General features: G+C 35.2%; 1 protein-coding gene across 13 annotated transcripts in view; it reads right to left on the minus strand.

The window, feature by feature from the left end:
* LOC128162943 (bromodomain adjacent to zinc finger domain protein 2B-like) overlaps positions 1 to 26,294 on the minus strand; it is a 31,584-nt gene that overhangs the window by 3,007 nt on the left and 2,283 nt on the right. For 2 of the 13 annotated variants that reach the window (XM_052826411.1, XM_052826553.1), the window contains exons 2-35: positions 21,232 to 21,324; positions 17,979 to 18,059; positions 16,833 to 16,964; positions 16,270 to 16,347; positions 15,210 to 15,595; positions 14,318 to 14,626; positions 14,031 to 14,141; positions 13,741 to 13,854; positions 13,408 to 13,641; positions 12,950 to 13,229; positions 12,580 to 12,761; positions 12,370 to 12,471; positions 11,653 to 11,836; positions 11,279 to 11,473; positions 9,595 to 9,710; positions 8,771 to 8,800; positions 7,500 to 7,559; positions 7,196 to 7,261; positions 7,032 to 7,091; positions 6,831 to 6,908; positions 6,295 to 6,406; positions 5,721 to 5,863; positions 5,215 to 5,322; positions 4,873 to 4,982; positions 4,582 to 4,656; positions 4,123 to 4,303; positions 3,798 to 3,854; positions 2,316 to 3,696; positions 1,986 to 2,144; positions 1,423 to 1,689; positions 1,046 to 1,206; positions 658 to 833; positions 361 to 571; positions 42 to 131 (exon numbers count right to left, since the gene is read on the minus strand). In XM_052826411.1, coding sequence (XP_052682371.1) covers positions 42 to 131; positions 361 to 571; positions 658 to 833; positions 1,046 to 1,206; positions 1,423 to 1,689; positions 1,986 to 2,144; positions 2,316 to 3,696; positions 3,798 to 3,854; positions 4,123 to 4,303; positions 4,582 to 4,656; positions 4,873 to 4,982; positions 5,215 to 5,322; positions 5,721 to 5,863; positions 6,295 to 6,406; positions 6,831 to 6,908; positions 7,032 to 7,091; positions 7,196 to 7,261; positions 7,500 to 7,559; positions 8,771 to 8,800; positions 9,595 to 9,710; positions 11,279 to 11,473; positions 11,653 to 11,836; positions 12,370 to 12,471; positions 12,580 to 12,761; positions 12,950 to 13,229; positions 13,408 to 13,641; positions 13,741 to 13,854; positions 14,031 to 14,141; positions 14,318 to 14,626; positions 15,210 to 15,595; positions 16,270 to 16,347; positions 16,833 to 16,964; positions 17,979 to 18,054 — 6,024 coding nt within the window. In that variant the 5' untranslated portion in view covers positions 18,055 to 18,059; positions 21,232 to 21,324. Of the gene's footprint in view, positions 1 to 41; positions 132 to 360; positions 572 to 657; positions 834 to 1,045; positions 1,207 to 1,422; positions 1,690 to 1,985; positions 2,145 to 2,315; positions 3,697 to 3,797; positions 3,855 to 4,122; positions 4,304 to 4,581; positions 4,657 to 4,872; positions 4,983 to 5,214; positions 5,323 to 5,720; positions 5,864 to 6,294; positions 6,407 to 6,830; positions 6,909 to 7,031; positions 7,092 to 7,195; positions 7,262 to 7,499; positions 7,560 to 8,770; positions 8,801 to 9,594; positions 9,711 to 11,278; positions 11,474 to 11,652; positions 11,837 to 12,369; positions 12,472 to 12,579; positions 12,762 to 12,949; positions 13,230 to 13,407; positions 13,642 to 13,740; positions 13,855 to 14,030; positions 14,142 to 14,317; positions 14,627 to 15,209; positions 15,596 to 16,269; positions 16,348 to 16,832; positions 16,965 to 17,978; positions 18,060 to 21,231; positions 21,325 to 23,803 lie in introns of all 13 variants that reach the window. The other 11 variants (XM_052826478.1, XM_052826913.1, XM_052827050.1 and 8 more) reach the window with 11 other exon arrangements.

The following is a 26,294-nucleotide window of genomic DNA, read 5'->3' on the forward strand; positions in this document are numbered from 1 at the left end:
CTAGCTGTCCAGGTGGTGGGGGGATAGGAGTGTGGACTGACCTTGAAGCAGTAGGTGTGGTAACCCTGATCACAGCCGTCACACAGCAGGAGCTGAGCCTCGTTATCATCTCGCCGACAGAGCTGACACAGCTGTCAACGGAAACAAACAAACCTCAATGTACTATAGTACCACAGCTACATGTTCAAAACTATCAGTTACAAGAACCAGAATGGTCAAAAACAGCTTGTAATCCATTGTAAAATAAACAGAAGTTGCTCTGTTTTAAAAATATATCTTGCACAAATTTATTCAAAATTGAACATTTTTATTTATTGTGTTGTTTAGACAGCTACATGTATAAAATAATGCAGTACTGACCACTTTCATAATGGACTTTTCCCAGGATATGGAGTTGTTGAGCTGGGACACACAGAGAGACAGCTGGGCGGGGTTGGAGGCCTTGGCCACGGCGTTCCTCCACATCATCAGGCCTTGGGAGACCTGTATGTGGTCCGAGGGCCGGTCTCCATCCTCGTCCTCATCATTCAGACCTGTGCTGGCCGTAATGTTGGCCAGGTTAATCTGTACTCTACAACAATACCATAATTAGCTTGTATCACAGTAAAATACAAAATGTTAACTATATTTGCCTTAGGAATAATGAAGATGACCTACTGTTTACAGAGAGGTGGTTTGAGGTAGCGTCTCTCAATATTCGGTTCCAGACAGAAAAGTTTGTCTCGAGCTGCATCCAGTGGATATTTCTCTTTTGGACCCAATTTTTCATGATTAAACCTGTCTACTAAGGTAAAATCAGCCTCTTCTGAAATCCTCTGGGGAACTTTCCAGCCCTAAAATATCAAATTATTTATTCAAAGCTCAGTTATGTTTACATGGCTATTGTCTACATAGAGTAAATCTTCTCATTTTTCAAAATCTGAACCGAAAACTGCACTAAACATACATTACAAATGAAACTTAAATTTGGTATGCCAAGAAAAATTGATGCCTTTATCTCAGTTTTGAATTTTTACAACAAAACTGATTAGAATAGAATCCTTGCCTTTACTTGTAAGCTAGCTGAAGCAATCCTCTCCTCCAGATTTTCTACTTCCTCTAAGACCTGTAGCTCCACCTGGTGGCTGAGATTAGCCAATCGTTTCACTTCATCTTCAGGATTTACCTCAGTCTCTGTTTCTGTCTCCATTTTCTCCTCATCATTTTCTGAAATAAAAGTAACTTGAAATTTCAAAGTTTATAGCATGGGTTGGCAACAAACATGAAAAGAATTGTATACAAACATGTCCAAGCTAGTAAAATGTCTTAACACAGGTACATTTTGTACAATGCACATATATATAAGTAACAATGTCGTTTCACATATAGTAAGAGATATCAGTAGAGTAGTATCATCTTCATCTTAATTGCACATTTAATAACCTTGTTTCTCTGAACTGATGTCCTCTGAGGACTTTTTGTCCTCATCCTCTTCTTTGTCTTCTTCTTTGTCTATTTCTTTTTCGTCTTTCTTGTCTTCCTCCTTGTCTTTCTGTTTTACTTCCTCCTTCTCTTCTACTTCCTCCTTGTCTCCTTTGGTTCCTTCCTCCTCAGCCTTCTCTTCCTCTTTCTCTTCTGCTTCCTCCTCTTCCTCCTCATCTTCTTCATCCTCTTCTTCCTCTTCACTTTCATCAGATATCAGACTATAATCTGCAAAAAGATCATAAAAACATTAGCAGAGTAACGGTATCTTATCTTTAAGGCTTAGGAAACATTCAAATTCAAAACTACAAACACTATTTAATCAAATGTAAATATACCTTTAAAAATTCATTCATTAATTGTTAAGTACATGTATATGTACAATATATTAAATTGTATAGCATGTGAATGTAAAAATCTATCAAAACCAAAAGTAACCTGAATTTAATATAAACTATCACATGTACATGATTGAAAACAAAATTATTGTATCCTACAAGTGCATCTTTATCTGAGTTCCTTACATTCACTGTTTTCCTGGTTACATGATGAACAGGCATGCTCTAGACATTTCTGTAAGGATTTCTGCAGGGATTTCTCACGGATTCCCCGGGGGTGGAGATTCCTGTGAACTGTTCGAACATGCTCCTCTTCTGAAATCTTCCACCAGCCTTTCTTGAATTCTGTTAAAATTATTGATTGTTTGAAGAGTTCTTTATTTTTTTAATATTATTATGCTCCTAATAAAATACAAGTAAAAGTACTTTCTTTTAATCATACCAGTATTTTAAAAAATTCTTGAACTTGTTTATTAGATAAACATACTCTAATCACTTTCTTTATTGGAATCTTACCTTCTGGAATAGGCTGAGCTTCTCCTTGTAATTCCTTGAGGAGGGACTCGTTCTGATCCAGTACACTGGTGGATGGAGTGTCAGTGTCTGTTCTTGGGGTGTTAGGAATCTTGAACGAATCATTGGACTGTGCTGTGGAATTCAGGGACATTCCACTTAAGTCAGAAGTTCCAAATAACTGTGACACATTGAAAGACGAGAAGGATGGGCTCTGAGCGGGAAAAGAGTGGAATGAGAGAGGGGATAAAAATGAGTTCTGGAACGGACTAGGTAGGATTGAGGGCTGTGAGGAATTATGGGTCATTGACAGGTCATCACAGGGCAGCCTGGGTAGAATGCTGAACCAAGGCTTCTGGGTAGAACTCTCACCAAACGATTTCATCATCTGGTCAGGAGTCATAGGAACCAAGGGGAACATTGGGGACGGGAACAGACTGCTTTTGTTGGAGGGCGATGCACTGCTAGAGGTACTGTCCTTCTTCAGTAGGGAATCTATGCTGAGGAAATTATGCTTGGCCTCCACTGAGGGAGTGGAGGACTTTGGTTGTTGGTGAGCTGGCAGTGGGGTCGATGAGGTGGGGGTGGATGACATTGAGAGACCACTTAACAGTGAGGGACTAGCTCCTGAGATAGGTGGGGAGAAGAATGGCGATGGAGCAGCTGGGTAGGGGGAGATCAATGGGGATGCGTGAGCACTATTGATGATGGATTTAATGTCACTCTCTGATGAGGAGCTAGACTGACCAGGCTTCCAACAGGAACTGTTTTGTAGATGGATACTTGTGTCTGAGCTGTCACATATTGCACTATTGCACCTGGAGGTAGATGGCACAGAGAGATCATCTCCGTTACACTTGGGCACTGAGTTTTCCAGTTTGACAGAGTTTGATATGTTTTCTGATGAACGAGTTGGGGTTTGCTCAGATGGACTGGAATTTTGATTGGAATCACATTGGTCTGCAGAGAGGTGTTCTGATTTTATCACATTCTCTGCCTCACATTCTTCCCGATCCTTCCTGATTTCTTTTTTGTACACTGGAATCTTCAGAATGTCTTTTCTTTCTTTCACTTCCTGTTTTACTTCTTCTTTCACCTCAACACTTTCTAACTTGACTTCCTGCTTCAACGCATCCATCACCTCTTCTTTAACTTCCACCTTCACTTTTTCATTTATCTCTTCTTTCACTTCCTGTTTTACTTCTTGCTTAAAACAGCTTTCTTGGATTTCCTCATCAAAGTACCCTGACTCCTGTCCCTCAATGTAAACTCCCCCGGCGGTCGGTAACACCCAGTAGCGGCGTTTGTAGCGGTCCTGACCCAGAGATATTGCACGAACCTTATGTGAGGCCTTGAACACTTTAGCACGGTATTGAGCATGTTGCTGTAAAACAAGGCAAATACAAAAATCAGTAAAATGAAGATCAAGTCAATAGCACATTATTCTTTGTCTTCAATGCCAGACATTGAAATAAAAAATATAACCTTTTGAAGCTTTTCAATTCCTTTCTCACACTCTTCATATGATTGTGGCTCTTCATCCTATATGAAATCAAAATATACATGGTGTCAAAAGTACAAAAACATAAAAGTCTCAAATAAAAAATTCAACCTCTATATTTTATATTAAAGCTTTGTATATTACAAAACTCCCTCTCCCAGTGAGTTCAAGATAGTGAGGTCTAACTGTAACTTAAATATACTTTGCCAAAGGCATTGAGATGTTCCCAAAACTTCATCAATTTAATATTATCAATTGAATATAGAATCCAATTTTTCCATCACTTGGTTTTCCTCTCTGGGGCCTCACCTCTCCGTCCCCCTCATTGGCCCCTGGATGATCCTCCCCTCCACTCTCATTGCCACTCTCCTCCTCCTTTTCGTCCTCATCATCACTGCCTTTCTTGCTTGTCATCTGAGATGTGCTTTCTCCATCCAGGGGCGGTGGTTTTGGCACACTCTTGAATTTCTTGTTCTGAACAGCCTTCAGTCTGAAATTACACATAATGATTTAAATGCTTTTGCAGGCAACCTTTAGTAAAACACTGACAGACCTTAACCTCTTTTGAAAAATTTATGGCACAGAGCAAAATTATTTCCCTACACATTATTTCTTAACACTTATGCTAAATCTCCATACATACTGTGCCTGGTGCTCAATTTTATCAACTGACAGAAATGCTGTTACTGAACTATTCTTCAACAGTGTAAGATTGATGTGTTTATCATCACAACGCTCTTTACAACTCTGCCCATCCACGTAACCCACCTTCTGAGTTTCCCTTCCACGACCCACTTGTCTCTGCGGATCTCCCCCATGTGTTCCAGCTGTCGCTCGATCTCCCTGTCAACAACAGAATTAACATTGTTGCAATAGTCCATATTGGAGGTAAACATCACATCCTTTCCATAAAATAGCACTCTTAAACCTCTATTTAAATATGCACTGAAAACTTTCAAAAATTAAGTACCCGTCCACATTAAAATCAAACGAAATATTATACAAGAGGGCTAACAAATTTTGCTGCTTTATAATAAATAAATACTGTAGGGAACTTACGAGACAATGTGTCTCCCACACAACAACTCATTTACAAGGAATGCAAGGACAGAGGCTTTCTGGGGGGTGGTCAGGGATTCTAGAGGTTTGGAACTCAGCCAATCACTCATCTGCAAAATACAGGAAAAATATCCAAATCTGATTCATTCATATCAGAGTACACCATTCAATTCAATTGCAACTAAAAATTTATTTACAATGTATTAAATCAGGTTGTAACTGTTTTGAAATACATTTGTACATATATTTTAACAGAAGAAATATTTTTTTGACAAATTACATGCTCATGTTTTACCAATGTTATAATTTACACTTTCATTGAATTATCCATGTTGATCTTACTTCATTGGATTTTCCATTCCGAGCGATGATGAAGATTCTGAGGATTTCAGACACCACATTCTCGTTGATGGCTACGTCTGCTATCTTCTGTCCAAGGCAGGTGGTTGCCTACAGAACAAATGTTTACATCTTCAATCAACATCATCATACAGCAGTGTATTGTGATTGGCCTTAAACCTTGTCATCAACAATTTAAATAAATACATGTACATAATAATGATATTGGCTAATACTCAAAATGATTTTCTTGAAATCGAAATATTCAGAATAAAATATATGTTTCAACAAATAAGAAAACAAATGTACTGTATTTTGAGCCTATTTTGGTTTTTGTCCCTACCCCCATCACTTCAGTATATTAAAATCAAAATATACATTAACCCATTAGAACTGACCTCACTGGCATAAAACATGAAGTAACAGATAAGATAACATATAAACTATATTTTGCGTCTATGAGACCTCCCTCCCTCCCTGGTAGAATACTTGGATGACTGGACACTGACCTCCCTGGGGTTGGGGACGCCAGGCTCCATGACCGCATACTTCAGCAGGTGACAGGTCAAGGACATAAAATTCTCGCCGTCCTCCTCCGTCGCAAACATCACCTGGTCCTGGAGGGACTTCAGGGTCGGCAGTGTGTCCTCCGCTACAAAGTTTAGGGTCTTGTTAATATACATGTATGAATGACAATGAAGCAAAACAAAGGTATTGTAAACTACTTCACATCTTCTGGAATTTTAAATTTTTTTCAATAATTAACAACATATACATGCATGGTTCATACTTGTAAAGTAAGTTATGCCATCATATTACAATGTGGTCACATTTTTGTCTTCGATATTTGGTATAGGTGAAATAATTTTCAGATTATCATGTGAATAATGATTCAATTCTTTAACAAATACATGTACACAGCAACAGATATATCAATCACCTGTTGGAATTGAAGAAATTTTCCATACACAAGAAAGATAACCAATATAATACAATTAGATGTACTTGTCTCAACTTTTCAGGGTAAGTATAGGTGTCCTTCACACAAATAAGAATGTATAAAAAGTTTGTAGTTTTACTCACAGAAACCTAAGGCATCCTGGAAGTTGTGGACAAACTCTAGAACCATCAGAATGTCTCCGAATGTCACTGCATCCAGCTTACAGCCAGGGATCCTCTTAAACTCAGGCAACACCTACAACCAATTGTTCTTCATGTTTACATGTACAGTTGAACTTCGGTATCTCGAACACCGATATCTCGAATACAATGGATATGTCAAAGTGATTTTTAGGTCCCAAACACTTAAACTTTTATTATTTAACCCTTGATATCTCGAATACTCGGATATCTCGAAGTTTTAAACCAGTCCCATCTATTTCGAGATAACGAGGTTTGACTGTATATAAAACAGATAACTGATAAAAAGATGCTCACAGAATTTATAGTGAATCAAATCATTATCCAACTGCCATAAATTCAAAGTAATTCAGATTTACAGTGCTTGACCGATTGGTTATAATTTTTTTGTGCTACTTTGGCCATTCGTAAGCCATGATGGGGCATATCCATTGGTCAAGAACATGTACTGCAGCTGTGCAGCAATTAAGGAGAATTACCCGATGGTCCTTTAGCTCCATATCCTCCACTGGTTTCTTCAGCTCTCTCGCTAACTGTAACTCCAGTCTTCTCTGTTCCTGAAATCAAAGAAAGACATTTAGACTGTAAACTTGGAAACACAGTATACTGGCTGCTGTTTCTGCTTCAACTCCATGGCCAGGGAAAATAGGATTTATTCCAGGTCAACATTAATGTCTTACCATTTTTTTCTCTCTGTGAAGTCTCTTCTCCATCATTCTGTCTTCTTTCAACTTGTCTTTCTGTAAGTAAATGAACAGATAAAATTATACTTCAATACAGAAATTGAATAAAAATGTGCAAGACAGGCAAACTGAAGAAGAAAAATTAGGGAACAGTAGCTTACTGCTTGCTTCTTTTGTTGTTCAATGGCTTTGACCAGCATAAAATGATGGCGTTTTCGTTCTCTTTCCTAAAAATTAATATTTTCAACATCTTAATAAATTTGACAACATTTCTTTTAAAACACGCACTGTGGATTTAAGATTGACCAGTTTTTTGTGGATTATGCTCAATTTGTCATCAAAATAGTACAATCTGGAAAGATCACTGTCTTTTTAGTATCCTTGAAACCCATGCATGAAATATTATTGAAACCACAGTACTTAACTAACTTAATATAACCAATTAGAAGCTGGTATGAAACAAACCTGCTCTTTAGCTATAATGGCTTGATGTCTCTTCATTTCTCTCTCCTGCAAAGAACCAAACTACAATGTGAATCACAATCAATATTTAGTCCAATATCTCAACCTAAAACATACTGAAACAAATAAAAAGAAATTGCATTCCCTGCATGAATCATTTTTAAAGAAGAGTAATGGATTAACTTCTGCAATCCTATGAGGATGAAAACAAAATAATTCTAACTGAAGTAAAAGATGTATAGCTATTTGCTTATCAATTCAACTTAAACATAGTTCATTGACTCGTTATAACACAAAACAGAAGGTTTAAATTAAAATCTGTTGAATATGGTAAAACATTTTTACAATGACACGCAATAACAAACTAAACACATCAAAGTCACTTCATAGTAACAAATTTGCCACAGAGAACAAAGCAGCTTACTATAATAAGTCACTACAATGTTCACACAGTTTTATCAACTTCATGATCAAATCGTCATTCATCAAAAATAATTAAAGCGGCATGCAGATAAAGTAGTATATGTATCCTATTGAATGTTTCAAAGTCTGTAAATATACAAATTTTAGGATATCCATGGCTACAGAATTTCTACATTAATTATTATATGTGTAGTATAAATTATGCTTTTGGCATGTAATATGTGCACATGCTCCAGTGTATAATTATTTTGCATTATAATTAGTTTAATAGTCACAAACCATACAGTCAAACCCTTTTATCTCGAACTAGATGGGACTGTTTAAAAACTTCAAAATATCTGAGTATTCGAGATAATGAAGGTGAAATACTTAAAAAATAAGTGGTTGAGACTTTCAAATCACTTTGACATAGTCATTGTATTCGAGATATCAGTGTAAGAGATTTCAAAGTTCAACTGTATATATAATGTCTGAAGATGAATATTTTACAATTTATATACTTAAAGGATGTTTTGAATTTAGAAGCTCTTTGTTGATATAGCCTACATAAGATATATCATAGTTTTGTCAAAGGTTCTTTGATACTTTAAAACTTTATTCACAATGCAGATACATTTGAAAACTACATTGTCACGCTCTAAAGTAAACATGAATATAAAATAAATGTACTTTGAAATAAAGAGAAAAAACTACAATAGTAGAGAGATATAAAGAATATTTTCTGAATATGAATATATGTATAAAAGCAAGAACTATATGGCAGCCCTTTGATACATGTATAAATCAAGGGCAACAAAGGGAGGAAACTAGCTGTCAAATTAGAGGAGGTACTACATAGTCGTCCTACTTACTCTCTCTAGATGATACCATAAAAGGTTAGACTGTAACAAATAGTCAAAACATAAAATATCTCTAAAGTCTGAACAAAATAAGAGTATAACAGTTAATCTCTCTCTCTCTCTCTCTCTCTCTCTCTCTCTCTCTCTCCTCTCTCTCTTTTTTTTTTTTTTACAGTACTGTAGTATTTTGGTCAGACAACAACATGCTTAGCTCTCTACGGCAAATTTGCAACTTGCAACAGAAAACAATATTTGAATCAAAATATTCAACTAAAAGTTTAATTATGATATCAATTGAGAAACACAAAGTAATAATAATAGTGTTTTAAATCAAAAGCAATATTAAAAGGAAAAAAAAACAAATTAAAAGATTTTATACTGGTGTCTCAGCCTTGATTACTATCTTTTTACACCTCTGAAAAAATTGTACAGGATTTTGGATATATGTTTTACTAAAATTCATAGATGATAGAAGATGTATAAGGTTCAAGCTATCAAGGGTGGCTTTATTTTTTACAAAAATTTATACCAACTAATTAAAATTACATGAATATTTCTAGGCACGTCTTTCACCTTAAAAAAAACTTGGAAATCACTGAAGTTCATAACATCTGGCCCTCTTGAATTGATTGATAACACTGTATTTATGATTAAGTAAGAATTTATGTAGAACAATGAAGGCAGAAAATAATTTAAATCACTGATTTTCTGTTCTTGTTACCTTTCACACAGTAAAACTAGCTTAAATAAACTTTTGATGTCGCGTATTATACTGGGATTAAAAGCAGAGAGCTGTATACAGAAGCGAGTTGGATCATCACGGTAAGAGCACCCACCTCGAGGATCTGCTGAGCCCGCATCTCGCGCTCGAGTCTCATCTGCTCCTGTCTCTGATGCTTCTCCTGCTCTCGCAAGGCCCGCAACTGCTCCTTCTGCATCTTCTTTTCACTTGCTGTTCATGAGAAAAAAATTGCTTTTTGCTAAATCGTTACACACTTAATAAATCTTTTTAAATAGGTAATGTCATAAGATGAATCAGCTGTGCATATTTTTTTCAATTTCTGTCAGCAGCTTTGGTGTTTGAGTACAATCGTTATGGAGTTAGAATCATTAGGATGTTAAAATATTGATTAAAGAATGTCACACATACAGTTTATTCAAAATTAATTCAAATTAATGATCTAAAGAAACCTTGAAACTCAGTTCATTACTGCATTATTGTAAATGAATGTTAATTACAGTAACATATAAAATAATACATATATGAAAATACACATAGGTAGAGATGTACAAACAACTAGAACAGGTAACATTTTTAATATAACTGGTTTTTTATCTGGGTACAAATTTTTACGTTTAGAAAGCAGAAAATGCAATTCATTTTTTGAGATGACAAATAAGGACAATAGTTGACACAAATTTTTGGCCTTTGATACTCAAAATGTCGCAAAAACATACACCACGCCTCATAAAAATCCAGTTATACAGTACCTATTACAAGCCCAGTTAGCATCATTTTGACAAAAGTGAAGCATGCAGCTCATCTTAAAGCAAACATCCAACATTCATGTGTCCCCAAAACTCGGTCAAGTTTTTGGTAATAGGACTAATTGAAGACATTCACAGAAAAATGCATATTATAGCCAGTTATTTGAATCTTTGTATTAATCTGTTTAATGGTGGCTTAAAACTAATTTTCATACATCTATCCTACAAAAAGTTTCATTGTCATAAATATTTCTTAAAGACATGTTGTACTGTATTCTGTATAGAAATACATTGATGTAAGATCATTTAGCTTTTTTCTAAAACATTTCCCTCGCCTCTATCCTGAATTTTCATTTGATTTTTTTGCCACATTCCTAATGAATTTCTATTTTTACATCTACTGAGGAATTCTTTATAAATAATAAATATATATATACCGGTATACATGTACTATTTCAAAATGCTTGCAATCCATCAGGAATGTGATTCATTAATTATCACGTCTCAGAAATTTGACCTTTTCTTTTGCCATCACATCTTAACAAACAAGTTAACATGCAGATTCCATACACAGAACCTTGAGCAAAAACACTTTCAGTAAAAAAAAAAAAAAAATGGATCAATACTGACGCCTGAAGATTTTTGATTCAGAAAATATTTCTGTCCATAAGCATGCTAACTATGATCATAAAAAAGCAAATTTTTTAGTTGTCATTTCAAAAAACTGGGCTGAACTAGAAAAGCAGATTTTAAAAGCTAACATAAAAATCAGTATTCATTCAAATATGTTTAATGATTTTACAAGTTTGCAGTGTTTGTTAGGATTTTGCAAAACAGTGATCTCAATAAATCTAAGATTTTAATAATAAGTGGATAAAGAGCTGTCATGTTGAAAAATGCATGGTACTGGTGTAAAGCAAATTTTGTTTGAAAAGCCAAATCAATTAAGCAAAAACTTGGAATGAAATTGATAAAGCACTGGATTAAGGCAGACACTTGAAGCAGGCGACAGGCCATGGTGACTTATCTGACCTGAGGCATTGGGATCACATGACAGGATGTTGTCTGGTAGACAATACATCTGTGATTGCCAGTCACTAGTAGATGTAGAGGGAGGTGTAGGGGGGTCACTACCTCGACTTTCCTTGATTTTACGAGCCGTGTCCTTCATCTTCTGTTTCTCTTCTCTCTTCTGTATCTTGAACTCTGCAGCACGCTTAGCCATTTCTGTTAATATATATTCAATTCGCACAAATTTAGTTAAGCTGCTTCATATTTTATTAAGAGATATTAAAATGCTTATTTGAAAGAATTTGATTTTATGACGTAAATTTTGAAATATACGTAAGTGTTATTGAATTGGAGCCAAGGACAAGCAAATCCAGTGTCTCCAAACACTAACAGACCTTGCTGTTCCATGCGTTTCTTGAGTTTCTGCTCCATCATCTGCTTCGCCAGCTGTATCTGCTTGTTTTGTTTTTCCTGTCGTCTGCTTCCCTTCATCTGTTTGATTTTCATCAGCTTCTGTCTCTTGCTCTCAATCAGAGACATTCTCTCATTCACTTGCTCATCACTTAACTTCACTATTTCCTGTTGAAAAAAAACAATCAAAAGCCAATTCATAAGATTGACTTAAATTTAAAAACTTGCCAGAAATAGCAGAAAACATCTCTCTTTTCACTACTGTACTTTTATGATTTTTATGGGACAAAATAAAGCAGTCTTTTGATGGAATTTTTTATTATAACAAAGTTGATTATAAATTCTATTATAGTATACTGTAAACGTATTACATTTGGCTGAGCATTCTATTTAGCGTTTTTGGCAGAATGTGGCTTCCTCTAAATCAAGTACATCGCTAAATGCCATGCATATATGCATAAGAATAGTCACATTTAGGAATACGCTAATTCAAATCCACGCCAACTTGTTCAAAATCTATTTTCCTCCAAATATCGTACACGCCAAATATAATACGTTTACAGTAATTTGAATATTCAAGAGTGGTTTGTGAAAGAATCTAGAGATATTGTATCTTTTCATGAGTTTGATTAAACGATACTTAACAATTAGAAAATTAAAAATTCTCCATGCATTCCTTATGTTTAAAATTAACTACTCACTGATGTTCCTGCTTGTCCTTCAAAGAACTGTCCAACTTTCACCCTGGTATTAAATGAGAAATTCTCCCTTCCAAACTCCTTGATATAGTTTCTTTCAAGGTACTGAAAAAAAAAAATTGGAATTTTTCAGTTTTTACCTCAATATAAAACTTACATTGTGATATATAGTTCTGAACTTATTTTCTGAGCAGTTACAAAAGGATAACTTACCCTCATGACATCAGGAATTGTTTTCATTTTCTTTCCACAGGGGCCATAGTATAGAACCTCCCCAATAAAGCCTCGTTTGCCTATAGCATGGATGGTGGTCGTGCGTCTGAAGCCATTGTCCAGAGGAATCTGTAAAGCTGCCTCATCCATTTGGACACGGGGCTTCTTTGTTGGAGATCCCCCTATAAAAACAGTGAAATATCATTAGCAGTGATCTAGTGTTATGATTACAACCTTCTACTGCTGACTGATCAGAAGAATTGAAGAATTAATCAAGCAAGCCCACATTAATATTATGGTGAGCTCAGTTTTATAGCAATTTCCAGCCTTATGTATCTTCATCATACAGAGGGACATGACTATCTCTCACCCTCAGACATTTCATCAGCGCTCCTTTTAGACGTGGAACTCCCGGCCTCCTCATACTGACTGTGGTGGTCATTGGTGGAGTCTGATATCTCGCTCATCGAGTCCATCATTCCGTGATTCTCGTTCTCACTCTCCGAGTCTGATGAATCACCAGACATGTTGGAATTCTCCTCCTCCAGCATTGCCCGGACTTTAGCCTCCAGTTTCTCATCAACCGTCATCTTGTTACTGCTCTCTGCTTCAGATTTTGAGGAGCTGGCATTCATCTTTTCTTGCAACAACTACAAATGAATATATAATTAAAGACATTTATTCAAATATATTAGAATTGGAAACACTACCTCATTGTGGTTTTTATTTCCAGTGGGTAGCACAGCATCCAATTTAATGCTTGCCCTGACAATATTGACACAAACACAAAATACTGTTCTCTTAATTACTGTATGTAACAAAACACACCTGGTTAATTTTCATAGAGGAGGGTGACTTCCCCTTGACTGGTCTGTCCCCACTCACTCGAGTCCTTCGCTCGTTCTCTGAGAGTTTCAGAAGCTGTTGAACCTTCATGGTGGTCTCAATCTCCTTCTTCTTCTTATCCTCCAACTCTTTCTTCTTTTGTTCACTCTTCTCCTGTTGGTATTTTAATTTGTCCTTCGCTCCTTGCTTCAGGAGCTCTTGCTGCTTCTTCTGATACTGAAATAATCAGATACCAAAAATTGAAATTACCAAATATTAAATGACTTAAAAGGAAGAAAAAAAGGAAAGGAAAGAAATATCTGGCCAAAGCTGTACCAGGACAGCTAGGTCCAACTCCTGCTGTTTTTGTTTCTTCATCAGTTTGACCTCCATCTGCTGAATTCTTAAATTGGCTTCTAATTGGGCTTTTAGATCATTCTTGTTCTGTGCCTGTATACACAAAACAGAGAAAACTTTTTTGCTCTCTTTCTTGACTTCCCTAATTCATATCCTAATATTTTAGCTCGGGGATTTTTGATATAATTCATATCCCCTATACTATAACTTGATTTTGCAAGAGAAAATACAGATATTTTTTTTAAATTTGAATTAAGATTAAGCCTCACCACTAAAGCTTCCTGCTCCTTTTCATGTTTCTCTCTCAGTTTCTTTAGCTGGAGTTCCTGTTTAAGCAGAGTAGCATTAAGTTGAGCCTTTAGAGCATCTGGGTCTTTGGGCTGTACAAGACATTTGAAAATGTATGTTTTAAACTTTACGTTTACTTTTAAAATTGAAGCTTATAAGAAAAATATATTTGGTTATAAGAATTGCAAACTGTTATTTGAAATAAACTTAATCATTCCTAATCCTTCAATGAATTTGAGTAAAATAAGGTATATATAAATGTACAAACCTCATCCTCTGAATCTGTTTGTGACTGTTTTGGAGGCCTCCCCCTACCACGCTTCATTGGTTGCATTATAGAGGGCCTAATGCTCTGTATGGGCTTGTTCTGAACCCTCTGTCTGATCTGATCTGCTATCAGCTTCTTCTTGAGGCCATCAATGTGTATGGATGGACCATTCTTCCTAGAGCTGTCCAATTCCTGATCCATGCCTTCCTCCTCATCCTCCTGGTTGCCATTGACAACAAATCTACTTGAGAGAGACTCATCTTCAGACTGATCCTCTTCACTTGGATGGTGGTCTCCGTTTTCTAATCCCTGGATAAAAAAACAGGTACAATATTAATTTTTTTAAGAAAGACTTGGAGGAGTTATGGTTCTTTTTCCACTGAATTTCTAAGTTGACTTGGATTTTTACCTGAGTTATTCATGGGAACTTTAAAAATTTGAGCTTTTTATAGTAAATCTTATCTGAAGTAATAAACAGGAGTTAAGGTCAGATGCAGCCTATCTTCCATTATTTTCTAAAAATTTTCCTACCTCTGCAATGTGAAGATTTCCACTATATAATTCCGAAAATAGATTTTATGAAATATGTAATATTTTTCTTTTAATATATGTTATTATCATAGTTTAAATGGAAAATATATACTATGGCTCAATTTATAAGCATTTAATTGCATTTTGCAAGCTATTATAAGGAAAATCCGAAATATTTTAATTCCAAAAATGGTCTGGTAATGTACCTGAAATTTTGGGCATTGACCAGTTTAAATGCAAATATATTAGGAATAATTTTTAATGGAAAATTATCTAAAATGTAGGAACATTTCATGTGTCCTTAAGTGGATAAAATTCATAATCTAAAAATAGAAATTACCAGGAAGATTGGATTTCCTACCTGTTCCTCCCTTGCATGCTTCTGTTTTGGACTAACTAGACGGGGTGACTCGGATGATAAGAAAGATGTACCATTGGTCTCTGTGTGACTAGGTGAGGTAGCAGACGACAACTTTGATTTCTTAAATTTTTCAGCTAAAAGACTGTTGCCTGCTAGCAAGGAGCGCCCTGCTTTCAGGCTTTTCCCTGTCATTAGACTGCCCCCACCACTGGTTGCCGAGGTGCTGGTTTTCCTGCCATTGGTGCTGTTGCTGAAAATGCCAGAGGAGGTGGTAGCAGCCTTGCTGGTTGCCTTGGAGACAGTTTTGGGTGAAGCTTTTGGTGACTCTTTGGAAGAGGGCGATGAGGAATGTGATTTACTGGCTGAACCTAGTTTTCCTGACAATTCTACAATACACAAATTTATCAAGTTATTTTCAGCAGGAGTATACTGGTAATTTTCTTTAATTTGAATTTATGCAAAAGATAATGAGAATAAGAAATTAATTAAAATGAAAAGCAAGAAACTCATTGCACATTACTATTTAGCCAAACATTTACCATTAATGAGGAATGAAAATGAAAATTGTATGCAATGGCATGAAATACACAAGTTTTGACAAATGAAAATTGAACTACAGTAATGGGGGAAAACCTAATTCAACTAGATCTGGAGGTTGCTTGATAAATAAGTTTTTATGCACATCAATGGCATTTTATAAAATCTTGACTGTGAAAGTAAATAATATCTATAACACACCAAATGATTTATACACTATACCATCAAAATTACAATATCAATATGATATGATTTTTTTAATGTCTGGGCATCACTACATTAGACTACAAGCAAAACCAATCTGGAAGCACAGAACTAAACTATAAAGGGATGTGGCAAATAATTATCATGGTTTCAATACAAAAAAAAAATGGGTGACACCAATAGCCAAAAGATAAAATGGTCAATATCTTACTGTCTTTGTCTGACAGTTCTACGTTTGTAAAATCTGGGATTTTTATAGTGAGTGGGGCCCCATTGGGGGGAAGCTCCAGGTTAAAAAGCGGACTTGTGAAGCTTGTACCTAGAAGCGAGCCTGCAAAGAAATCCGGATATCTGTTATGATCATAGTTTGAGGCGCCGTAAGTCCACAAGGCACCACCTAAAGAGTTTAATTAGACAAAAGAAAACTACACTGTATTGTATATAATCAGTCTTAATTCCACTTTCTTTCTCTTTTTTCCCCTCACTAAATCTTTTTAATTCATATGGTAGCCTTACTGGCATATAAACTTCATATTTGTTTTCAGGTACATCTTTATCCATCCAAAATGAGCAAAGTTTACGATAATTTTTCTTTTTTAAATGAATGCCATGGCACTATTCACATTCATTTCTAGTATATTCAATTAATTCCTAATTAGGTTAATAAAATGTGCAATATATTAAATCTCACCAAGTGGATTATGCAATGCAATATATATATTTATAAATGAATCATATTAAAGTTGTACCACTGAAATTCAATTCCAGTGAAGTGCAGTGATATCATCAAGAGAAGTGAAGTGCAAGCCTTTTATCACATAGGTATTCAGTATCATAAAATGACAATAGGTACGCAGTATCGTAAAACAACAATGCTCTTACCAGGTGGGAGACTGGCTAGTCCCCTCTCCCCAAGCTCCCCAAAGAGGGATGACATGGGGAAGGCTGGGTAGTGACCCAGGAGGGAGAAGGTGCTGGGGATGTGGGCATAGGGCAGGCCAAATGGGGGGACACCTGTAAAAGAGAAGAACAATGCACTCTACCTGTACACACCTGAGTTGATTAGTTGATACCTGTAAAAGTCACCACATACCGTAAACTAATATAGTGGTATGCTACATGCAACATGTACGACTGGTACATTAATAGACCAATATTTGGTACTGATTAGTAATGTGTAGACTGTGGATGCCTTTGTTCAAAACATTAGGATTGACTTGGATAGAAAATCTAGACCTAGCTTTAGGCAAGACTATCCTACTGTACTTCTAAACTCAATGTTGCAACTAGCAGTCATGTCTTATAAATAACATAGAGCTCTATTTGTACAAAAAACAAATCAACATCAATAAATAAAAGAACTGTCTGTCATATACATAATGAAAAAATATATATATATGTCTTTCTTCTTCCTGGGTTTTTTCAACATTTTTATTTTGAATTAGTTTGGAATCTGTAGAGATAAAAAACAAAAACAAAAAACATCAGAATATCAAGAACCAGCAATACTTCTCCTCTCTAAAACCTAGGAAAAACCACCTGTAAAAAAATCACAGAAATGGGGATTACCCACACAACACAAAACACAAAATATTTTTTTAACAGTGACTCTTTCAATTGTTATTAGGTAAGAAAGCAAGTAAAAGTTCAATTCTGAAGAATCGCCCATCCCATGACAATTGTCAGACATGATAATTTGGCATATCTTGATGATGATTCATAATGAAAGTCCAAAAGTCTGAGTGATTTTTTGTTCTTTTTTGAATTGTCTCTTATGGATTGACTTCTATATCTCCTTATTATATGATGATACAAATCATCTGTCGTATCCCAGATTTTTAAAAAGAAATCTACAATGCAGCCCACAACCATTTACCAGTACATAATTTCATCAATTTTAATCAGACATTATTTACACAGAGTCCTGATCACACATCTTCCAGGATTTGCTCTGAGGCATTCCCTGTTCATTGTTCCCACAGAATGGCTTCCTTACATCTCTCAGAATTAATGCACACTCTTACTCACCCAGGAGACTACTGGCAGCAGCATTGTCAAACAGGTTGGGACTTGGTTTTGGGGAACTTTTGTCTTTCTTTTCCATAGTACCTAAAACCAAAAAATAAAAGTCAATCAATTCTTGTCAAGGAATATTTTTCTTTTTTCTAATGATTATTAAGCTATTTCAGAAAACACTGTTTCAATGTAATGCCAATTTTGAGCAATACACACATAAAACAAATGTTTCAATGTGACAGAAATAGAAAAATTTATATACAGATATTAGTTATATGGTTACTTTTAACAGTCATGCTTTATATATGTTTTTTTTGCTTAATTTGCATGTCTGTTGTCTTTGTTTGGGTAGGAGACTGAATATTGAATATGTATACCTGCTTACTCTCTGTATTAATTATGACACATATCAACAAAAAATTTAGCAGGAAGTAACATGTTAAATATTAAACTAAATTCAGCAAGAGGTAGAATTCAGGCTGCTGTTATGGCAGTATTTTCCTGTATTCGGAGGCCGATCAGCAGCAATTGTCACCGAGTCAAAGACAAGAAGTGATGATATGGATTTTTCACTGAGTGATTCAGAATAAACAGCAGTCGTTTTTTATAATTTTCTCTCTCTGTCTCTCTATTCTCCAGCTCAACATTCAAGTGGAAAAAGATACTCCTTTTCTCTGTGTATTGTATGTGTGCCATTAATAATCGGCTCGGCCACATATTGATCCTGAGAGAAGCTTCTGCAGTGTAGATACAGAACAGGATTAATTTATTTATAGCATGATACCATTCTCAGACTCTATCTTCTTCATACACTCTCTCCAATTTTCCCAGAGTGCCATCAAACTTACAGAATTGGGAACACACAAGACAGATTTCCGCGGCAGTAAAGATGTTGAATGTTCGTTCACATACATCCCAAATGAATAGATTTCTTCCAAAGGGTTGGGAGAAAAAACTGGCACCTTGATTTAATTAATACAATTTTTTTTTAAAACACGCTTTTGAATTTTGCTTGGATAGAAGAAAAATTAAATAATGTGTAGTCTTAAGGCAATTTGCCCAAAACTTGGGTGGCAAAAAAATGGAAAGATACAGGTAGATATTTTCTGTGGCTCTGTAAATTAATGCACAGCAGTTGTATAAAAGTTTACTGGATTGTCAGACATCAAATGATGTCACAATGACATTATTCAGTACAAATGATTTATAGCTAAGACAAAACAATTTGGAATGCATTATACCTTCTCCAAAGAGCCCAAGTGTAGGTAGTTATTTGATGCGAGTATGGATTTTTCCATCACACGCTTGTACTAGGTATAATATAGCAGAACCGGTAGTTTAAATTTGTCACATATTCTTCAGCCAAATATTTCTTGTCATTTCACATCTCTCTGTGATCTTGGATTTTTTCATGTTTTTAACAGTTCATATTACAGTACAACGTACATACAAAACTTCCAGGTAACAAAAACACAGAGAATTCAGCATCATAATTGTGGAGATTTGATCCAATGTGTCTTCTATCATGTAAATTGCATGTATTTTGTTTCTTTGATCAATAAATTTCTTAATGCTGTCATACATGACTTGTCAATATCTCATGTTGATCAATAAATCTGCCTTTGACAATTACATCTCCTTCGTTTTTCAGTATCTAAACATGTTCACATTGGCCCATTTGTACAAGGGATAGGGAATTCATCCTCAAATGGATCTTAAAACTATTCTATAGATTTTTTTTTCCTGTTTTCGTGAAGTTTTTAGAAGCAAGCTAAGCCACAGGAAGGTGTACAAAGAGCGATGCTCACAAAATTGTTGAACAATATCTCCTAATTCTAGCGCATGAAATCAAGAAAGATAAAGCAGTTGACATGTTATAAACTCTTTCATCAGAGAAAGATATTTATTTTATTCTGATTAATGATTTGAGTTTACAACACTGTCGAAAGTGAAAATATAACCATCATTACAAGTGAACTACAAGAAGTGCCCATCTGTCAATCAATAACCAGTGGATGTCCAACACCTGTCCATTTTACAGGTAACACACAGAGAGAAAACGAGCTTCCATACCCCCTGGACAAATTTCCACAAGTTTACATCACGTCACACAAAGGAAATTTATCAAGATCAACATTTATTCATATTTTCAAAGAATTCAAATTCCCAGGTTTTGCTTTCATTTAGTTTGGGGCATTGTTGAAATGTTGGGAAGTCTGCAAATCAACCTTTTTCCCCCCTTGATCCTTTGTTACTGAACCTAACCAGACTTACAGCCATGGACTGTTATGACAGCGAGTATGGGGACATTTAACACTACTGTAGGTTGACATTGTTCAATTGATCTGCTATCATTTCACTCCAACAGAACAAATTAAAATCAACAAGGACAAAGGTATATGAAGGAATGGTTAATACAGAAACACGCGATCAAGCTGCTTTAAATCGAGTTAGGTTTAAATGATGGAAAATCCAAAAAATGTTAGACACACTAGGGCATATGGCATACAATGAATTATAAATGAACATTTTTCTATCTATCTTCACTACAAGAGAACAAAAAATCTCTTCAATGTGTGGCAAGAATTTTGACTAGTGTGTGTGTGTGCATGGTTAAATATGCTTTATATTCAAGGCTTATCCTTGGCAAACAGGAATTTTTCTTCATTTTCTGAGATCTTTTTCATCTTGATCATCATGAGAAGTAAATGCACATGTGTGAGCAACCACTAGAATAAACTATATAAATTAGATAAAATTTACTCTGAGCAGTGAGCATCATAGTGAAAAAATTCTTGTTAAAGAAAGAAGGTATTATTCTTCCTTGAAGTAAAGCTTGTTAATAGAATTTGTTTCAAACCACAATTGAATTCTGTGGTTTGACTGGTCTCTCGTTCATTCTTCCATTTACTATAACAATATATCACACAAATAAATATTATATAAAAATCATCTATTTCATAAACAGAAGAAAGACATATAGGGTGTATGAATAAATATCTTTTGTGAATGGAATTTCTTGGATTCCTAATTGACTATGTCCATAATCAGGGGGAGTAACCATGTAAGAGTTGTTCCAGTTGACCTAATCAACATGATAAGGAATATTTGATAACAGATGACAGTAATACAGCATTATATTGATTTTTAGTTGGCTGAATCTAACAGTATGTCTTTTGTGGGAGCATAAATATTCTAGCCCTGGCAGGGAGTCTTGAAGCCTGGATTGATGACGATTAATTACATTTGTTGGCAGTATACTTACAGACTATTGCTGGGTTGCACTAATAGCATGAAGCTACAGCCTTTGGTTGGTAGTTATGTAGTGTTTTCTAAGACTCCTCATATCTGTCAGTGCCTGAAATGGAATCAATTATTTTCAATATTTACATTAATCTTTACATTTTGACATTTACAAAGGTGTATACTTTAGAAATGAGAAGAAATTGTGCTTTATAATATATATTCAAGTTGCAGTGTTTCTTAGCGGTAATTACATGTGTAAACATCAAAATTTTAATGAAACAGTTACAAATATTAAAGGAACAAGCTGGAACCAAATCTCTCTCTCTCTCTCTCTCTCTCTCTCTCTCTCTCTCTCTCTCTCTCTCTCTTACACACACTTACACAATCATCTTTGGTCATGCTGTTTTATAACAGCATACAAATATAAACATGAATGCCCCTAAACTACTCAGGTGTTTCACATATTTTGTAATTTACCAGGCTCTGAAATCAGAAATCAATACAGGACAGATTTACAAATGACACTCATTTAACAGGGAGAGAGAAACAGAAAAAAGGAGCCCAATACTTTGACTCATCATCCGATCCCTGCAGGAAAATGAATGACAGATTTAGAAGACGACAAGACTAAAAAACAAAGAATTTTTCAATCTGAATTACTCTTCCAAAAAATTAACTTGTAGTTCAAATTAAAAACATTTTGACAGCCTAGCTTACAAAGCAGAAACCATCTGTACATTTAAAAGGTATGGGAGAACAAAATATATGCATGAGTCTTGTATTAAAAACCAATGGTATGAAATAAACAGGAAAATTCGTGTATCGTCCAAAAATGTGACCTCGATTTACCAGCACATGACTAAGAACACAATCTTTTATTTCCATATCTTAAACCACACAGGTAAATACATGTATATTCTCTCTCAAAGTTTAAAAACTGTTTTACAGGGGCTTGGCAGTTAAATTGTGTGAATGTAACTTAACAGTTATGGCTGACAGAAGTTTTTCCTCAAAATTACAGTGTTCAGATTGACGTATTTGTTCACTTTTTAACAGTCACACATACATGTACTGATAATAATGGAAATGCTAGCCATCCTACTAAATATTAACAGACTGCTCAATAACTATTGAGATAGTGATGAATAATTCTTCATCATAAAAAAATCAGATCTCACATTACCAGGCAAATTTTCCTTGCATTGTGGAATTCTTTGCCATACACATGAGCGAAATGTTGAAACCCGCAATTCAGAAACACCAAAAAAACCTCAAACATCATGTTTCAGATTTTTTCTTCTTTTTTTGCAGAGTTCAATCCACAAGCAATTCAGAAGCAGATGTGTGCTATGTGCGTTTAAAAAAGAGAAACTGGGAGAGGGGATTTACAATTTCAAGTATTGAAACTTCTTTTTCCTTGTGCTATGAAATCAAGAATATGATGGGCATTGTCGTGTAAACTGATCTCCATAAAGTGTTACTAATTAAATCTATCAAATCTAACCATGTCAACCCCCTTGTATTCTTGGTGTACATAAATAAATACTGATAAAAACAATCCTGAGAATAAGGAAGAAGACACAGACAATCCCCTGATTAAATGGAAGACAGGTCAAATTAAAACGATCAAAACCTCCTCAGACTGAGAGTTTTTGTCAATCTTCCGACATTACACAATATTTACAGCCCACATAACCCCACTGGACCTGTTAGTTCTCTAAAAAATATCAGGTTCTAGTAGAGTGATTACGGAACCACTAGGAGGGGAGGCACAGGCCACATACAATACAACAGACTCAGAATGAGCCACTACAGCACAGACTTTCCAAAAACATACTGTAACAGTAGATTCTTATGTTATGCGACTACTAAATTCTCTGATCCCCATCATATTGTATCAATCGCAGCAACATATAATGCAAGTGCCAAACATTTTTAATATCTACATACTTTACAACTACCTGCAGTATTAGAATTGGTAAGAACTTCTTAAGATTTTACATAGATACATGTATTAATTAGGAATCTAGAGAATAAAAAGTCATCAGTAGCTTGGAAAGAGTTACGTAGACTAAGCGATTCCTTATTTGTTCACACAAGAATTATCATTCAACAAGTGGTCATATAGCTTTAGTTGATATTTCAGAGATTTTTAAACAAAGACAAGAGCATGAAAAAATAGCACAAGAGGGTATCTTAAATGCAGACTTTCTTTTCTTATTCATTTTGTGTACACAGTAAAACTAGTCTGGTTGTAGAATATGCCGTTTGAGAAACAATCTACTGACAGCTGCTGAAAATCCTCTTTAGTTTATAAAGAAAGGTAAATTATGAACTACCCATAAACTGCTAACTCATCCACCAAGCGTTAATATAAAGCCTTTCACAGTCCTCTTTAAGTCACTTAAAAAAACAGAGGTTAGGTCCCCCTCCTTGCTGATTAATTCATCAAATAACACTCACACATGTACATTATCAATCTGAATAATACAGAGACGAATTCAGTCACACTGAATAATCAAGTCGATCAATTCCAGAGTCCTCATCACAAAGGAAAAGCATCAAAAACAGCTAAAATAATCAACACTAACCTGTCCTTTGAGAGGTGAATATTTCCGTATGAAGATTTACCAATCACAAAGAAAGCAGGCAGGCCCAATCTAAAGGTGGATTTATATTTAACAGTATATCAACTGTATACAGAGATAACATGTTTAATAGGACAAGATTTTAAATGTTCGTGGTGTTTCAGGTTCTGAAATACAAATATCATGTGTAGATTTTTTTTTCCTCTCTTCTACACCGAGTGGCTTAATACAGAAGATAGGTCATTTGGTTTAGCACAGGTAAATTGTTGAACAGGCCATCTCAATTGAGAGCTTAAAATCCACACTTTGTTTGTAGGGTACAAAATCATCATTTTTCTGTCTTTGTTAACAGCTGACTTTATTTAAAAGTCTCCGTTTTTAGAGCACAGACACATGGCACATGTGAAAATTTACCTTTAATAATGCCCTAAGACCTGGAGACGTCAGCGTGTGTGACAAAGCCACAAATGCTGCTATTACGACCTTAACTCTCAAATAAATTAGTCATTATTTACAAATACTGGTCTCCTTTTGAACAAGAACAATCAATGACAAGCCTCGGAACATCATAATACAACGAAATATCCTCCACAGATTTTTTCTTTGTGTATCAAGTTGAGGATGAGGGACATTTGATTAGTGCTTTCTTACTCACTTAGGAGGAAGGGAGGGGTGTAATAGGGGCTCAGAAAGGTGTAGATACTACAGCCATAAACACTAGCTGATACTTGAAATATTGAAATTAGTGGGAAGAAATACTGTTTATACTGTGTGTGTTAAAGAATTGTATTGACATTTGGGCCCAAGTTCCTTTAGGGACCTGGAAAGTCAAGAAAATTTGTCTCCCCTAAACACAAACCTGAAAACTACTGTATAAGAAGTAGTTGGAATCAGCCGTTTCCATTCGCAAATAACTGAAAATCCATAAATGTTGCAAATGTATACACTTAACAGCTGTTATTGAAACTGATAAAGAGATTTTTCATAAGGCATATTGTCTAATCAATGAAGCAGGCCTGCAAACAACTCTGCTGATCATTGAAATAATAACAGACATGGCTTCTAGCTGTCTTGGATCTCCATACATTAACAGCACTCTCAACTTATATAGTCACAGTATTTCTGATTTCAATGAAAACGACTATTCTAAAACAACACTGCGCCAAATCATCACCTGCACAGTTTGCTTTCAATTGCTTCTCAGCTGACAATGATTATTGGCCACAAAAAAGTTTCCTTCCAAATCAATAATTCTTTAAAGTTTCAGCATTTTTAAGTTCACCGATGGATTACACAAGCAACTGCTTCAAAAGTCAAATAAAGACGAAGCTTTCATTAAGTAATGTACGTTTTATTCCTCTTTTTAATGGTGGAGGGGGGGGTACTCAGAGATGAAGTTCAAGCTCTGGTATTGCTGCAGAGATCTCGATTTCTTGAAGATTTGGCCATCTTGGATAATAACACTGATTACCGTGCATGAGAAATTACTGAATGAAACTACCAAAAAAGATATATTTACTGATATGTTTTACCTATCGGATAAGAGGTGACAGATCAACTTCAAAATGAAAATAAAAGTATTTGTTGCCCATAGAAAAGAAACTTATATTCATATGCAACAGGTTGAATTGTGTAGAATTTAAACATGGACTGTAATATAAAATGATGTGTAATGTATCATTCTATGGCTCAGTAACTCTAATCCATTCCTGCAAGTTCTAACTTTGGGACTCCTTACACATCAAAAATTTGAACTTTCTATTTGAAATTGATTTTTAATTACCCTTGAAAATGTTTTCAACATGAGAATTGTATGAATCAGAATGAAGTTGTGAAAATATGGTTCATACATATACTAACGATAAAGGTCTGTAAAAAGGTTAAAAAATAATGAGATTTGAATCTGAAAGATTTCTTATAGAAGATGGAAATGGGAGAGGGTCACTTAGTCTCACCCAAAGTCCAGCACCCTAACAATATACCTCACTGATATCTCTCTTCACCTCTCTCTCTCTCTCTTTCTCTCTCTCTCTCTCTTAGATTGTTCTTGGCTTCAAATATGTTTAAACAATAGTATTACATGATTCTACCATAACATTTGTAGCTTTCCTAACCTTACATAACCTCATTGTCTTTCATTTGTGAGATATTTGGAAGCTCTAACAGTACCGAAACACAACAAACAAAAAACAGCATCTGTACAGAACCGACATACAGAACAGAGGAGGAAAATTCACAGCAAAAAGTTAACATACACTTTATACGCAACTACAATGAAGTAAAAAGACTTAGAACATCGTGTACTTAAGGGTTTGACTGTTTCATTCCTAACAGGAAAAGTTATTTGTATTATTTGATGGCAGATGAATCACCCACTCAAGTGATCTGGTATGCAATGTGTCCATTTTTCTCTGTGTATCTTCATAAACCCTAATAACAGGAAACTCAGCAGTCAAATTTATTTATCTGCTGCAACAACTTTTCATATTTTTAA

This window comes from Crassostrea angulata, chromosome 1 (genome assembly GCF_025612915.1).
Source record: "Crassostrea angulata isolate pt1a10 chromosome 1, ASM2561291v2, whole genome shotgun sequence".
Taxonomy (NCBI): domain Eukaryota; kingdom Metazoa; phylum Mollusca; class Bivalvia; order Ostreida; family Ostreidae; genus Magallana; species Magallana angulata.